The following is a 17965-nucleotide window of genomic DNA, read 5'->3' as shown; positions in this document are numbered from 1 at the left end:
CAACAATACAGTAAGAAGAAAACCAATATACGAAACAAAAGATATTTTAATACGATAATACAGTAAGAAGAAAACCAACACATTAAACAAACGATATTTTAATAGAACAGTACAGTAAGAAGAAAACCAATATACCAAACAAAGGATATTTTAATACGACAATATAGTAAGAAAAAACCAACACACCAAACAAACGATATTTTAATACAACAATACAGTAAGAAGAAAACCAATATACCAAACAAAGGATATTTTAATACAACAATACAGTAAGAAGAAAACCAATATACCAAACAAAGGATATTTTAATACAACAATACAGTAAGAAGAAAACCAATATACCAAACAAACGATATTTTAATACAACAATACGGTAAGAAGAAAACCAATACACCAAACAAACGATATTTTAATACAACAATACGGTAAGAAAAAAACCAATACACAAAACAAATGATATTTTAATACAACAATACAGTAAGAAGAAAACCAACACATCAAACAAACGATATTTTAATACAACAATACAGTAAGAAGAAAACCAACACACCAAACAAAGGATATTTTAATACAACAATACAGTAAGAAGAAAACCAACGCATGAAACAAACGATATTTTAATACAACAATACAGCAAGAAGAAAACCAATATACCAAACAAACGATATTTTAATACAACAGTACAGTAAGAAGAAAACCAATATACCAAACAAAGGATATTTTAATACAACAGTACAGTAAGAAGAAAACCAATATACCAAACAAAGGATATTTTAATACAACAATACAGTAAGAAGAAAACCAATATACCAAACAAAGGATATTTTAATACAACAATACAGTAAGAAGAAAACCAATATACGAAACAAAGGATATTTTAATACGACAATACAGTAAGAAGAAAACCAACACACCAAACAAACGATATTTTAATACAACAGTACAGTAAGAAGAAAACCAATATACCAAACAAAGGATATTTTAATACAACAATACAGTAAGAAGAAAACCAACGCATGAAACAAACGATATTTTAATACAACAATACAGCAAGAAGAAAACCAATATACCAAACAAAGGATATTTTAATACAACAGTACAGTAAGAAGAAAACCAATATACCAAACAAACGATATTTTAATACAACAATACAGTAAGAAGAAAACCAATATACCAAACAAAGGATATTTTAATACAATACAGTAAGAAGAAAACCAATATACCAAGCAAAGGATATTTTAATACGACAATACAGTAAGAAAAAACCAACACACCAAACAAACGATATTTTAATACAACAGTATAGTAAGAAAAAAACCAATATACCAAACAAAGGATATTTTAATACAACAATACAGTAAGAAGAAAACCAATACACCAAACAAACGATATTTTAATACAACAATGCAGTAAGAAGAAAACCAACACACCAAACAAACGATATTTTAATACAACAATACAGTAAGAAGAAAACCAATACACAAACAAACGATATTTTAATACAACAATACAGTAAGAAGAAAACCAACACACCAAACAAACGATATTTTAATACAACAATACAGTAAGAAGAAAACCAACACACCAAACAAACGATATTTTAATACAACAATACAGTAAGAAGAAAACCAACACACCAAACAAACGATATTTTAATACAACAATACAGTAAGAAGAAAACCAACACACTAAACAAACGATATTTGAATACAACAATATAGGAAGAAGAAAACCAATATACCAAACAAACGATATTTTAATACAACAATACAGTAAGAAGAAAACCAACACACCAAACAAACGATATTTTATTACAACAATACAGTAAGAAGAAAACCAACACACCAAACAAACGATATTTTAATACAACAATATAGGAAGAAGAAAACCAATATACCAAACAAACGATATTTTAATACGACAATACAGTAAGAAGAAAACCAATACACCAAACAAACGATATTTTAATACAACAATACGGTAAGAAGAAAACCAACACACCAAACAAACGATATTTTATTACAACAATACAGTAAAAAGAAAACCAACACATCAAACAAACGATATTTTAATACAACAATACAGTAAGAAGAAAACCAACACACCAAACAAACGATATTTGAATACAACAATATAGGAAGAAGAAAACCAATATACCAAACAAACGATATTTTAATACGACAATACAGTAAGAAGAAAACCAACACACCAAACAAACGATATTTTAATACAACAATACAGTAAGAAGAAAACCAACACACCAAACAAACGATATTTTAATACAACATTACAGTAAGAAGAAAACCAACACACCAAACAAACGATATTTTAATACAACAATACAGTAAGAAGAAAACCAACACACCAAACAAACGATATTTGAATACAACAATACAGTAAGAAGAAAACCAATATACGAAACAAAAGATATTTTAATACGATAATACAGTAAGAAGAAAACCAACACATTAAACAAACGATATTTTAATAGAACAGTACAGTAAGAAGAAAACCAATATACCAAACAAAGGATATTTTAATACGACAATACAGTAAGAAAAAACCAACACACCAAACAAACGATATTTTAATACAACAGTACAGTAAGAAGAAAACCAATATACCAAACAAAGGATATTTTAATACAACAATACAGTAAGAAGAAAACCAACGCATGAAACAAACGATATTTTAATACAACAATACAGCAAGAAGAAAACCAATATACCAAACAAAGGATATTTTAATACAACAATACAGTAAGAAGAAAACCAACACATCAAACAAACGATATTTTAATACAACAATACAGTAAGAAGAAAACCAACACACCAAACAAACGATATTTGAATACAACAATATAGGAAGAAGAAAACAAATATACCAAACAAACGATATTTTAATACGACAATACAGTAAGAAGAAAACCAACACACCAAACAAACGATATTTTAATACAACAATAAAGTAAGAAGAAAACCAACACACCAAACAAACGATATTTTAATACAACATTACAGTAAGAAGAAAACCAACACACCAAACAAACGATATTTTAATACAACAATACAGTAAGAAGAAAACCAACACACCAAACAAACGATATTTTAATACAACAATACAGTAAGAAGAAAACCAACACACCAAACAAACGATATTTTAATACAACAATATAGTAAGAAGAAAACCAACACACCAAACAAACGATATTTGAATACAACAATATAGGAAGAAGAAAACCAATATACCAAACAAACGATATTTTAATACAACAGTACAGTAAGAAGAAAACCAATATACCAAACAAAGGATATTTTAATACAACAGTACAGTAAGAAGAAAACCAATATACCAAACAAAGGATATTTTTATACAACAATACAGTAAGAAGAAAACCAATATACCAAACAAAGGATATTTTTATACAACAATACAGTAAGAAGAAAACCAATATACCAAACAAAGGATATTTTAATACAACAATACAGTAAGAAGAAAACCAATATACGAAACAAAAGATATTTTAATACGATAATACAGTAAGAAGAAAACCAACACATTAAACAAACGATATTTTAATACAACAGTACAGTAAGAAGAAAACCAATATACCAAACAAAGGATATTTTAATACAATAATACAGTAAGAAGAAAACCAACGCATGAAACAAACGATATTTTAATACAACAATACAGCAAGAAGAAAACCAATATACCAAACAAAGGATATTTTAATACAACAGTACAGTAAGAAGAAAACCAATATACCAAACAAAGGATATTTTAATACAACAATACAGTAAGAAGAAAACCAATACACCAAACAAACGATATTTTAATACAACAATACAGTAAGAAGAAAACCAATACACCAAACAAACGATATTTTAATACAACAATGCAGTAAGAAGAAAACCAACACACCAAACAAACGATATTTTAATACAACAATACGGTAAGAAGAAAACCAACACACCAAACAAACGATATTTTAATACAACAATACAGTAAGAAGAAAACCAACACACCAAACAAACGATATTTTAATACAACAATACAGTAAGAAGAAAACCAACCCATCAAACAAACGATATTTTAATACAACAATACAGTAAGAAGAAAACCAACACACCAAATAAACGATATTTGAATACAACAATATAGGAAGAAGAAAACCAATACACAAAACAAACGAAATTTTAATACAACAATACAGTAAGAAGAAAACCAACACACCAAACAAACGATATTTTAATACAACAATACAGTAAGAAGAAAACCAACACACCAAACAAACGATATTTCAATACCACAATACAGTAAGAAGAAAACCAACACACTAAACAAACGATATTTGAATACAACAATATAGGAAGAAGAAAACCAATATACCAAACAAACGATATTTTAATACAACAATACAGTAAGAAGAAAACCAACACACCAAACAAACGATATTTTAATACAACAATACAGTAAGAAGAAAACCAACACACCAAACAAACGATATTTGAATACAACAATATAGGAAGAAGAAAACCAATATACCAAACAAACGATATTTTAATACGACAATACAGTAAGAAGAAAACCAACACATCAAACAAACGATATTTTAATACAACAATACTGTAAGAAGAAAACCAACACACCAAACAAACGATATTTGAATACAACAGTATAGGAAGAAGAAAACCAATATACCAAACAAACGATATTTTAATACGACAATACAGTAAGAAGAAAACCAACACACCAAACAAACGATATTTTAATACAACAATACAGTAAGAAGAAAACCAACACACCAAACAAAAGATATTTCAATACCACAATACAGTAAGAAGAAAACCAACACACTAAACAAACGATATTTGAATACAACAATATAGGAGAAAGAAAACCAATATACCAAACAAACGATATTTTAATACAACAATACGGTAAGAAGAAAACCAACACACCAAACAAACGATATTTTAATACAACAATACAGTAAGAAGAAAACCAACACACCAAACAAACGATATTTTAATACAACAATACGGTAAGAAGAAAACCAATATACCAAACAAACGATATTTTAATACAACAATACAGTAAGAAGAAAACCAACACACCAAACAAACGATATTTTAATACAACATTACAGTAAGAAGAAAACCAACACACCAAACAAACGATATTTTAATACAACAGTATAGGAAGAAGAAAACCAATATACCAAACAAACGATATTTTAATACGACAATACAGTAAGAAGAAAACCAACACACCAAACAAACGATATTTTAATACAACAATACAGTAAGAAGAAAACCAACACACCAAACAAAAGATATTTGAATACAACAATACGGTAAGAAGAAAACCAACACACCAAACAAACGATATTTTAATACAACAATACAGTAAGAAGAAAACCAACACACCAAACAAACGATATTTTAATACAACAATACAGTAAGAAGAAAACCAACACACCAAACAAACGATATTTGAATACAACAATATAGGAAGAAGAAAACCAATATACCAAACAAACGATATTTTAATACAACAATACAGTAAGAAGAAAACCAACACACCAAACAAACGATATTTTAATACAACAATACGGTAAGAAGAAAACCAACACACCAAACAAACGATATTTTAATACAACAATACAGTAAGAAGAAAACCAACACACCAAACAAACGATATTTGAATACAACAATATAGGAAGAAGAAAACCAATATACCAAACAAACGATATTTTAATACGACAATACAGTAAGAAGAAAACCAACACACCAAACAAACGATATTTTAATACAACAGTACAGTAAGAAGAAAACCAATATACCAAACAAAGGATATTTTAATACAACAATACAGTAAGAAGAAAACCAATACACCAAACAAACGATATTTGAATACAACAATACAGTGTGAATAAAACCAATATACCAAACAAAGGATATTTTAATACGACAATACAGTAAGAAGAAAACCAACACACCAAACAAACGATATTTTAATACAACAGTACAGTAAGAAGAAAACCAATACACCAAACAAACGATATTTTAATACAACAATACGGTAAGAAGAAAACCAACGCATGAAACAAACGATATTTTAATACAACAATACAGTAAGAAGAAAACCAATACACCAAACAAACGATATTTTAATACAACAATACAGTAAGAAGAAAACCAATATACCTAACAAACGATATTTTAATACAACAATACGGTAAGTAGAAAACCAACGCATGAAACAAACGATATTTTAATACAACAATACAGTAAGAAGAAAACCAATACACCAAACAAAGGATATTTTAATACAACAATACAGTAAGAAGAAAACCAACACACGAAAGAAACGATATTGTAATACAACAATACAGTAAGAAGATAACCAACACACCAAACAAACGATATTTTAATATTACAATAGAGTAAGAAGAAAACAAACATAATAAAAACAGGGTATTTTACAAAATTAATACAACAATACAGTAAGAAGGAAACAAACATAATAAAAACAAGGTATTTTACAAAATTAATACAACAATACAGTAAGAAGGAAACAAACATAATAAAAACACGATATTTTACATAATTAATACAACAATACAGTAAGAAGGAAACAAACATAATAAAAACACGGTATTTTACATAATTAATACAACAATACAGTAAGAAGGAAACAAATATAATAAAAAAACACCGTATTTTACATAATTAATACAACAATACAGTAAGAAGGAAACAAACATAATAAAAACACGGTATTTTACATAATTAATACAACAATACAGTAAGAAGGAAACAAACATAATAAGAACACGGTATTTTACATAATTAATACAACAATACAGTAAGAAGGAAACAAACATAATAAAAACACGGTATTTTGCATAATTAATACAACAATACAGTAAGAAGGAAACAAACGTAAAAAAACACGGTATTTTGCATAATTAATACAACAATACAGTTAGAATGAAACAAACATAATAAAAAAACACGGTATTTTGCATAATTAATACAACAATACAGTTAGAATGAAACAAACATACTAAAAGAGATAAGAAAAGATGAGAAAACTCGTGAATCGTGTATTAACTGATGTTAATCTTGATCGTAGAGGGCTCTTCAGTCTGATACATGAGATTATTAATTTAAACTGTTGTTTAAAAAACGGGTTCTCAACAGAATTTATGTCATATATATGTTAAAACGGTTCATTTGGGTTGAGAAAATATTTTACATAGAGGAGCGAACAACGTTTCGACCTTCTTTGGTCTTCGTCAAATATTTTCTTAACCCAAACGAGCCGTTTTACATTTATATTTCTACAAGTGGGTTTTCTCGACATCACTGAGAATTTACGTCATTTAAATAAGTAATATATAGTAATAATTTGTAACACATTCAGAGTTAAAACATTTAAATATATCGTATGATTGGCTTTAGTTTTAAGAAAGTGGGATAAAAAAAGAGAAGATATGGATGGAAATCTTACACAAAATAGGCTTAGCTCTTGTTTTAGTTTTATCGTGATGTTTTAAAAAGAACTTGAATTTCTCATGTTTTGCTCTGGTGATCTCATGCACATTAGCGCACGTGCCTTTGTCTCTCGTCTTGGTGTGTAAAGTTTATTTTGCGTTTGAAATACTGGCAACAAAGTTATTCTACACAAACGTTCATCCGATATTACGATGGGGTCAAAAGAGAAACAGAACCAACCAGAGAAAACAAATGTTATTTCGCTTAACACTACTTACTAGCAAAGTGCTGGCACTTGACAGAATCTTTAGTCTTAATTCCAGGGCTTGTCAAAGTTTTCGAAGTGAGAGAACATTCAGCATAGGTGGTGTCCTTCTCAGACTCGGAAGGACAGTAATTGAATGACTTGCAGTTATATTCTGGCTGTTCGGAACATAAGCGCGCGCATTCTTCGAGGGTTAGCGATGAGAACACCTTACTGTCTTTATCGTCTATAAGGGTGCGGCCCATATCTAGGTAGTCCGCTATAAATTTTGCTGAAAAAAAAAAAAACGTAAGAGTACTGCAGAACATATGGAAACAAATAATTTAGTTCCCTTATCTCACGATAGGGTACGAAACTATCGTCAAGTAAAAATTAAGCACAGTAAAGACCACCTGGTGTTCGTTGTAATTAGTTAAAATGATCTGAACCGAAACTACGTTTTATAGTCTAGTAAGATATTTCTCCACCAGAGGTCTTGACTCGAGATTATTACAGACTTCATATACATATATAAACATTTGTTACCTTATTCAGAATCAATACATATATTTCTATTTGTTTTTTAAATATTTGTATAAATACTTTCGAGGTTCGTTAGCACTAGTGCTAGGTTTAGTTTTATGAGAAATCAAATTCAACAGTCACATAAAGACTGGCCAATAGCTGTTTACTCACCAGCATAATGGGAACAAGTGGCCTTGGCTGTCACCATATTGGATGGATCAATGTCTAACACGTGTTTTTTATGAAGAATACAAGTGATTTTGTCTTCACAATATTCAAACCCCCGGCACCTAAACTCTGTCTCGGACCGGCACATCTTAGCACATTCCTCAGGGGAACTGGCTCCATCAACAGTCTTGTCCCCTCCGGTGAGAAACACTTTCCCCTCGTACTTGTCGTAAAACATTAGATAATTTCCTGAAGTAAGGAGATTTATTTAAAACAAACTGAACAACGAGTTATCTCTCGTGTTCTGTTAACATCTGATATTAAACAACTCATGTATCTCACACGTTTCGATTAGTCCTTTAGAAAATGCCGTCATGTGTCGTGTTTCTCTCTTTTGTTTTTCTAGACGTGCAAGTTAAATACAAACATTTTTGAGAGTTTCAGTCTGTGTTCCCAACATTAAGCGCAGTATTAAAGATATACATATTGTAGGTTACAGGCTTTACATGTGAATAGAACGTTACGATGTGAAACACTTATTGAACAGAACGTGACAATCAGGCGACAAGACTTGAGAATTACTGCCTAATGTATATACTAATTTAACAGTTTAAAGACTTACGGCTAAGCCTAACAAATTTTTAAATATAACATACTAATTTAACAGTTCAAAGATTGACAGCTAAGCCTAACTCGGTCGTAGGTTTACTGCACAATGTGTATTGATCTAACAGTACGAAAATTGACAGCTAAGACTAACGTGGATGACGTTTTCGCAACCTACTTGAGTACACTTCACAATGGGTGTTAGTTTCGAGGTTCTTTTCGTCATCTTCGTTGTCTTTTCTGATCAGGACAGAGGAGATTCGACAAGTTCTGTCTTTGTCCGTGGCACAGTAGGAAAAGCTGCTACAGACGAGAGAGGTCGCTTCTCGACATCTCTTGAAGCAGTCGGCCCTAGTTCCCACGTTCCCAAATCTCTCGTGGTTTGAGAGTATCCATCTAACTGGTAGTCCTCAGCTACGGTAATGTAAGTTTCGTCTTTAACTGTGAAAGAAAAGATAGTTCGTCAAATAAAGAGAGAGAAATTATAACATTTTTTTTTCAAGTAGATGGAACACGTTTTGTAAGAGAGAAGTATGCATGCGAAATAGCACAGTAAACCAAGCCAGGAGGCGCATCTACAACCATCGTTCCCAAACCCTTGTTTTCAAGTTTTACCGAAGTTAAATGTAAATAATAAGGTTTCCGGTGTTTCTATAATCACAAATATGTTAAAATCAAATACAGAATTTTAAGTTTACGCAACCCATCTGGTTAAACCTAAAACAAACGTGTTTAACACGTGATTTATTTTGTTAAGTACAGTAATTAGTAGAACCAGAGAAAATGAAATAAACCTCTAACGATACTTACAACGATAATAACCAGAGTTTGTAATAACAGACGTTACTTTATAGTCAACCTGTGGAAACAAAGAAAAATAAAGGATATTTTTAGAACTACACGAATGTTATTATGTGTAATAATCAACAAATAGTGTAGAACTAAAAGTCTTGTCACAGTAGTACTCGTTAAGATGAGGCATTCATTTGTTCTGCATTGGAGAGACCAATGAGATTTTAAAGAAATGGTTTATTTTTATCAGAAAGTATTTTCAGCTGATTCTCTGCACTGCGTCCATTGACCTGATGTGTCTGAAATATTGAAATACTCACCGAATCATCAGAGGTGGGCGGTGTGATTCTTACTATAAAACTTTTATTTACAGAAGTCTCCAGGTTCTTAAGGGCTTCCTCGTTTGTCGACTGGAAAACCACAGCATCGGAGACAGCCCCTGTTACACAAAAAAATCAGTTGTAATTGACAGAATTGAAAAAAGTAATTAATTTGTAACAAGCGACAGTAAATCACATGGCCAAGTGGTTAAGGCGCTCGACTCATAATCCGAGGGTCACGGGTTCGAATCCCCCTCACACCAAACATGTTCTCTATCAGCCATTGGGGGCGTTATAATGTGACGTTCAGTCCCACTCTTCGTTGGTAAAAGAGTAGCCCATCAGATGGCGGTGGGTGGTGATGACTAGCTGCCTTCCCTCTAGTCTTACACTACTAAATTAGGGATGGACAGCGCAGATATGTCCGGTGTGGCTTTGCTTAGAGCTGAAAAAAACAAACATTAATCCTGCTATTAACATGGTTTAGGTTTACGTAAGAATAGTGTAAGATAACATTTTATCTATATCCAGTTTGTTGTACTTTGTTACCGATGAGGTCTATCGCTAATAGCAGAATCCATGAGGCTTGTCTGTTGAATTACGTGTACAATTACAAACGTAAAACCGTATACGTACATATAAATACATTTTTTTGTGAGAGTAGGAGTTGCGACCTCTATCTTTTTGTACTAAAACTCACAATACCCCCTAGTCCCCAATCTTCGTTTCATGCACGTGTTTGCGACTACTCACTCAGACTATGAAAGAGAAAAACTAGGTACTGATATGTTTCTCAGTTTTCTAGTTGAACAGTTAGGATGAAAGTGAACAGGAACATGACTGTAAGAAACAACAGTTTTCTAGTTGAACAGTTAGGATGAAAGTGAACAGGAACATGACTGTAAGAAACAACAGTTTTCTAGTTGAACAGTTAGGATGAAAGTGAACAGGAACATGACTGTAAGAAACAACAGTTTTCTAGTTGAACAGTTAGGGATGAAAGTGAACAGGAACATGACTGTAAGAAACAACAGTTTTCTAGTTGAACAGTTAGGATGAAAGTGAACAGGAACATGACTGTAAGAAACAACAGTTTTCTAGTTGAACAGTTAGGATGAAAGTGAACAGGAACATGACTGTAAGAAACAACAGTTTTCTAGTTGAACAGTTAGGATGAAAGTGAACAGGAACATGGCTGTAAGAAACAACAGTTTTCTAGTTGAACAGTTAGGATGAAAGTGAACAGGAACATGACTGTAAGAAACAACAGTTTTCTAGTTGAACAGTTAGGATGAAAATGAACAGGAACATGATTGTAAGAAACAACAGTTTTCTAGTTGAACAGTTAGGATGAAAGTGAACAGGAACATGGCTGTAAGAAACAACAGTTTTCTAGTTGAACAGTTAGGATGAAAGTGAACAGGAACATGACTGTAAGAAACAACAGTTTTCTAGTTGAACAGTTAGGATGAAAGTGAACAGGAACATGACTGTAAGAAACAACAGTTTTCTAGTTGAACAGTTAGGATGAAAATGAACAGGAACATGACTGTAAGGAACAACAGTTTTCTAGTTGAACAGTTAGGATGAAAGTGAACAGGAACATGACTGTAAGAAACAACAGTTTTCTAGTTGAACAGTTAGGATGAAAGTGAACAGGAACATGATTGTAAGAAACAACAGTTTTCTAGTTGAACAGTTAGGATGAAAGTGAACAGGAACATGATTGTAAGAAACAACAGTTTTCTAGTTGAACAGTTAGGATGAAAGTGAACAGGAACATGACTGTAAGAAACAACAGTTTTCTAGTTGAACAGTTAGGATGAAAATGAACAGGAACATGACTGTAAGAAACAACAGTTTTCTAGTTGAACAGTTAGGATGAAAGTGAACAGGAACATGACTGTAAGAAACAACAGTTTTCTAGTTGAACAGTTAGGATGAAAGTGAACAGGAACATGACTGTAAGGAACAACAGTTTTCTAGTTGAACAGTTAGGATGAAAGTGAACAGGAACATGACTGTAAGAAACAACAGTTTTCTAGTTGAACAGTTAGGATGAAAGTGAACAGGAACATGACTGTAAGAAACAACAGTTTTCTAGTTGAACAGTTAGGATGAAAGTGAACAGGAACATGACTGTAAGAAACAACAGTTTTCTAGTTGAACAGTTAGGATGAAAGTGAACAGGAACATGGCTGTAAGAAACAACGGTTTTCTAGTTGAACAGTTAGGATGAAAGTGAACAGGAACATGACTGTAAGAAACAACAGTTTTCTAGTTGAACAGTTAGGATGAAAGTGAACAGGAACATGACTGTAAGAAACAACAGTTTTCTAGTTGAACAGTTAGGTTGAAAGTGAACAGGAACATGACTGTAAGAAACAACAGTTTTCTAGTTGAACAGTTAGGATGAAAGTGAACAGGAACATGACTGTAAGAAACAACAGTTTTCTAGTTGAACAGTTAGGATGAAAGTGAACAGGAACATGACTGTAAGAAACAACAGTTTTCTAGTTGAACAGTTAGGATGAAAGTGAACAGGAACATGACTGTAAGAAACAACAGTTTTCTAGTTGAACAGTTAGGATGAAAGTGAACAGGAACATGGCTGTAAGAAATAAAACAACGTGTAGCACAACATATAATTACGTCACTTTTTTTTTTAAATAATAAAGGGCGTCAAACAAAACCCGAAAAATTGGCAAAAAATATACGAAACTTGTTCAAGTGGTTTCGTTATCTTCAATATTTTAAGAAACCTTGGTTGTCCGTACGTTCGTGAAAAGCTGTGCACGCAGACAAAGCTCAACATTCACTTGTAAAATGACGATATAACAGACATGAATAATATTGATGTCAAGTTTTATTTCACAAGCAGGATATTCTACACTAAATGTTTAGTAGTTAATGTCATTCATGTTTCAAAATGTGACATAACTTGAATAATAAAAATAGATTTAACCGTATGTTACTGTTGAGTGATGCTTAGCCTGAATGAAATACTGAACTAGTACATGTAACAGTTATGAATTTAATAATGAATTTAATTTAATAATGAATTTATATTCAATCAAAAAGCACAGCTATGAGCCTCGAGATGATACCGAACTATGCCAACATTTTTATGGAAGAAGGAGACGAAACTTTTGGAAAACTACACAGACAAACCAACGTTTTGGAGACGCTACATCGAGGAATTTATTTTTATTTGGGTAGAAGACAAAAGATTCATTACTTTAACAGACATATTAACACCTTCTACAAGTATATTAAATTTACTCCAGACTGTCCACTACCTAAAGTTTCTGTATGTAACCCTCATATTATAACGATGGTGTACCACATACTGATTTGTATCGGAATCCAACGGATAAACCCCAGTCCTGACATAATCAAAGCTGTCACCATCCGCACACAACATTACATTCAATCAAGAACTAGATTAAAGAAGATATGCTCTTACAGTAAGAACTGTGACTATTTTATTAATTCGTTGAGAAAGCTAACAATATACCATGTACATCTATCCTGAAACAATGTCCGAAAACCAGTTATTCTCGTGTTCCATTAGTTATTACCTATCAACTATCTACCGTGGACACTGAAGAACCACTTTCACCTCCTTCGACTTAATGATTAAAATCTATTTTTACAGAAGTTCCTGTCGTTTCTTTCAGAAAGAAACACAAAACAAACAAACTTTGTATTCACATTTAGTTCACGCTAAAGTAAACTCTAATCCGACACCAGGTGGAAGTCAACCTTTCAATAACAAGTGATGAGGAACCTGCGAGTTCATGTAGGAAACATAATTTTCCGATAAAGACAACCAAACTCATTCAAAATCACCAATTACATAAACAGTTCTAAGAAAAATATTTATTTAATCCAATGTTGAAAATGTAAGTCTCAGTATGTAGGTCAAACCAAAACAACTATACCGAAACGTTTCAATAACCATAAGTCAACAATAAAAACACTTTAACATGCGTGGACACTGTCTTGAATATAGTGAACGTGTGTGTCTCGAGACAAATGTTACATCTAACAGAAATAGGGAAGTTAAGGAAACTTATTAGATAGCACTGTTAAATACTGTAATACCAAGTGGTATCACTCAAGTGGTATATTATATAGATAAATATATATATATGTCTTGTTCCGTTATTTAGTTTTAATTTTCTTTCTATTGATTATTTTGATTTTATCTTTATAGAAATTAAATAACAGTTCTTAAAACTATTATGAACATTACACAAAACTAAACCCGACACAAATAACTCTGGGTTAAGATTGTTTAGTTCTTAAGCCTAACTCGTATTGAACATTCGGTTTACGTGACATCTTACATATTTAATCATTCAGTAAACAAAACTTTTTATTCTTCCAAAGAAGACGAACAATCAACTATTTGAAAGATTTGAGGTTTGAGTGTCGTTTTGAAAACATTATAAGTTTTGTAGCTGATTCTGTGTGCTGACTACTTAACCTGAAAAACACAAGTTACTTCCCGTGATGGACAGTCAAGTACTTATGTCACATAAAACATGTAAGTAGGGTAACTTAGAAACATAACATTGTTCATTGAGTTAAACAAAGGTGAACATTTATTTCAAAGTTTCTAACTTAATACCAGTGTGTAAATTACGCAATATCACCTCATTCTTTAGAGGTTAGCTATGAATGAATATATCCATGAGAGTCTATTAAGTCGATATGAATCATGTTAGCTATGAATGAATATATTCATGAGAGTCTATGAGTCGATATGAATCATGTTAGCAATGAATGAATGTATTCACGAGAGTGTATTGAGTCGATAAGAATCATGTTAGCTATGAATGAATGTATTCACGAGAGTCTATTCAGTCGATATGAATCATGTTAGCTATGAATGAATGTATTCACGAGAGTCAATGTGTCGACATGAATCATGTTAGCTATGAATGAATGCATTCACAAGAGTCTATTCAGTCGATATGAATCATGTTAGCTATGAATGAATGTATTCACGAGAGTCTATTTAGTCGATATGAATCATGTTAGCTATGAATGAATGTATTCACGAGAGTCTATTTAGTCGATATGAATCATGTTAGCTATGAATAAATATATTCATGAGAGTCTATTCAGTCGATAAGAATCATGTTAGCTATGAATGAATGTATTCATGAGAGTCTATTCAGTCGACATGAATCATGTTAGCTATGAATAAATGTATTCACGAGAGTCTATTTAGTCAACATGAATCATGATAGCTATGAATAAATGTATTCACGACAGTCTTTTCAGTCGATATGAATCATGTTAGCTATGAATAAATATATTCACGAGAGTCTATGAGTCGATATGAATCATGTTAGCTATGAATAAATGTATTCACGAGGGTCTATGAGTCGACATGAATCATGTATACAATATAATGTTACAATGTTGAATATGATACAATTCTACTATACGTTGTACTCACAAAAGTTAGACAAAAATTAAAATATTGAAATATATCATTACCACTAACAACTGGTGTAATAAAACATGATAAACTGTAAATGTATCATTACCACTAACAACTGGTGTAATAAAACATGATAAACTGTAAATGTATCATTACCACTAACAACTGATGTAATAAAACATGATAAACTGTAAATGTATCATTACCACTAACAACTGGTGTAATAAAACATGATAAACTGTAAATGTATCATTACCACTAACAACTGGTGTAATAAAACATGATAAACTGTAAATGTATCATTACCACTAACAACTGGTGTAATAAAACATGATAAACTGTAAATGTATCATTACCACTAACAACTGGTGTAATAAAACATGATAAACTGTAAATATATCATTACCACTAACAACTGGTGCAATAAAACATGATAAACTCTAAATGTATCATTACCACTAACAACTGGTGTAATAAAACATGACAAACTGTAAATGTATCATCACTACTAACAACTGGTGTAATAAAACATGACAAACTGTAAATGTATCATCACTACTAACAACTGGTGTAATAAAACATGATAAACTGTAAATGTATCATTACCACTAACAACTGGTGTAATAAAAGATGATAAACTGTAAATGTATCATTACCACTAACAACTGGTGTAATAAAACATGATAAACTGTAAATGTATCATTACCACTAACAACTGGTGCAATAAAACATGATAAACTCTAAATGTATCATTACCACTAACAACTGGTGCAATAAAACATGACAAACTGTAAATGTATCATTACTACTAACAACTGGTGTAATAAAACATGATAAACTGTAAATGTATCATTACCACTAACAACTGGTGTAATAAAACATGATAAACTGTAAATGTATCATTACCACTAACAACTGGTGTAATAAAACATGATAAACTGTAAATGTATCATTACCACTAACAACTGGTGTAATAAAACATGATAAACTGTAAATGTATCATTACCACTAACAACTGGTGTAATAAAACATGATAAACTGTAAATGTATCATTACCACTAACAACTGGTGTAATGAAACATGATAAACTGTAAATGTATCATTACCACTAACAACTGGTGTAATAAAACATGATAACTGTAAATGTATCATTACCACTAACAACTAGTGTAATAAAACATGATAAACTGTAAATGTATCATTACCACTAACAACTGGTGTAATAAAACATGATAAACTGTAAATATATCATTACCACTAACAACTGGTGTAATAAAACATGATAAACTGTAAATGTATCATTACCACTAACAACTGGTGTAATAAAACATGATAAACTGTAAATGTATCATTACCACTAACAACTGGTGCAATAAAACATGATAAACTGTAAATGTATCATTACCACTAACAACTGGTGTAATGAAACATGATAAACTGTAAATGTATCATTACCACTAACAACTGGTGTAATAAAACATGATAACTGTAAATGTATCATTACCACTAACAACTAGTGTAATAAAACATGATAAACTGTAAATGTATCATTACCACTAACAACTGGTGTAATAAAACATGATAAACTGTAAATATATCATTACCACTAACAACTGGTGTAATAAAACATGATAAACTGTAAATATATCATTACCACTAACAACTGGTGTAATAAAATATAAAGGGCCTGGCATGGCCTAGCGCTTCGTAATCTGAGGGTCGCGGGTTCGCGCCCGAGTCGCGCCAAACATGCTCGCCCTCCCAGCCGTGGGGGCGTTATAATGTGACGGTCAATCCCACTTTTCGTTGGTAAAAGAGTAGCCCAAGAGCTGGCGGTGGGTGGTGATGACTAGCTGCCTTCCCTATAGTCTTACACTGCTAAATTAGGGATGGCTAGCACAGATAGCCCTCGAGTAGCTTTGTGCGAAATTCCAAAGAAAAAAAAATTAAAACATAATAAACTGTAAAGCGATAATTTTTTTATAATACTAAAAGTTCCCTTTACTTACGTATATAGAAATCACAGTTTTTATAATTTCCAATCGGATCACCCCACTCTTCAGTCAAATCTTTAGAATTGAGGAAACACTGGTGGTCACAATAATGGATCGACCTGTGATCGAACAGCGACAGACAATTAACATTTCTTTTAATTTAGTCATACAGCTATTAAGCCTAAATACGAAGTGTTAACAAAGAGATAATTCAGGAAAATATAGAATGTAAAAACAGCAAAGGAAAGGCTTAAGATACGTTAAGCTTATTTAACTACCGAATCCAGTTGTTTGTTATGACAAATCGTGAGGAATATTTCTTCACCTAGTTATTTTAATTTATTTAAGATTTG

The 17965-nt window shown here is 31.5% G+C and overlaps 2 protein-coding genes across 2 annotated transcripts in view; both read right to left on the bottom strand.

The window, feature by feature from the left end:
• The window catches only part of LOC143241839 (uncharacterized), a 28368-nt gene extending 19010 nt beyond the window's left edge, over positions 1-9358 (bottom strand). The window contains exons 1-3 of the mRNA XM_076485115.1: positions 9227-9358; positions 8446-8691; positions 7784-8041 (exon numbers count right to left, since the gene is read on the bottom strand). Coding sequence (XP_076341230.1) covers positions 7784-8041; positions 8446-8680 — 493 coding nt within the window. The 5' untranslated portion in view covers positions 8681-8691; positions 9227-9358. The remainder of the gene's footprint in view (positions 1-7783; positions 8042-8445; positions 8692-9226) is intronic.
• LOC143241838 (uncharacterized) overlaps positions 9226-17965 on the bottom strand; it is a 37723-nt gene continuing 28983 nt past the window's right edge. Inside the window, exons 10-13 of the mRNA XM_076485114.1 lie at positions 17628-17731; positions 10161-10279; positions 9859-9907; positions 9226-9489 (exon numbers count right to left, since the gene is read on the bottom strand). Coding sequence (XP_076341229.1) covers positions 9293-9489; positions 9859-9907; positions 10161-10279; positions 17628-17731 — 469 coding nt within the window. The 3' untranslated portion in view covers positions 9226-9292. The remainder of the gene's footprint in view (positions 9490-9858; positions 9908-10160; positions 10280-17627; positions 17732-17965) is intronic.

Source organism: Tachypleus tridentatus, unplaced genomic scaffold (genome assembly GCF_004210375.1).
Source record: "Tachypleus tridentatus isolate NWPU-2018 unplaced genomic scaffold, ASM421037v1 Hic_cluster_1, whole genome shotgun sequence".
NCBI classification, from domain to species: domain Eukaryota; kingdom Metazoa; phylum Arthropoda; class Merostomata; order Xiphosura; family Limulidae; genus Tachypleus; species Tachypleus tridentatus.
The sequence above is the reverse complement of the archived record's forward strand: the minus strand, read 5'-3'. Positions and strand labels throughout refer to the sequence as shown.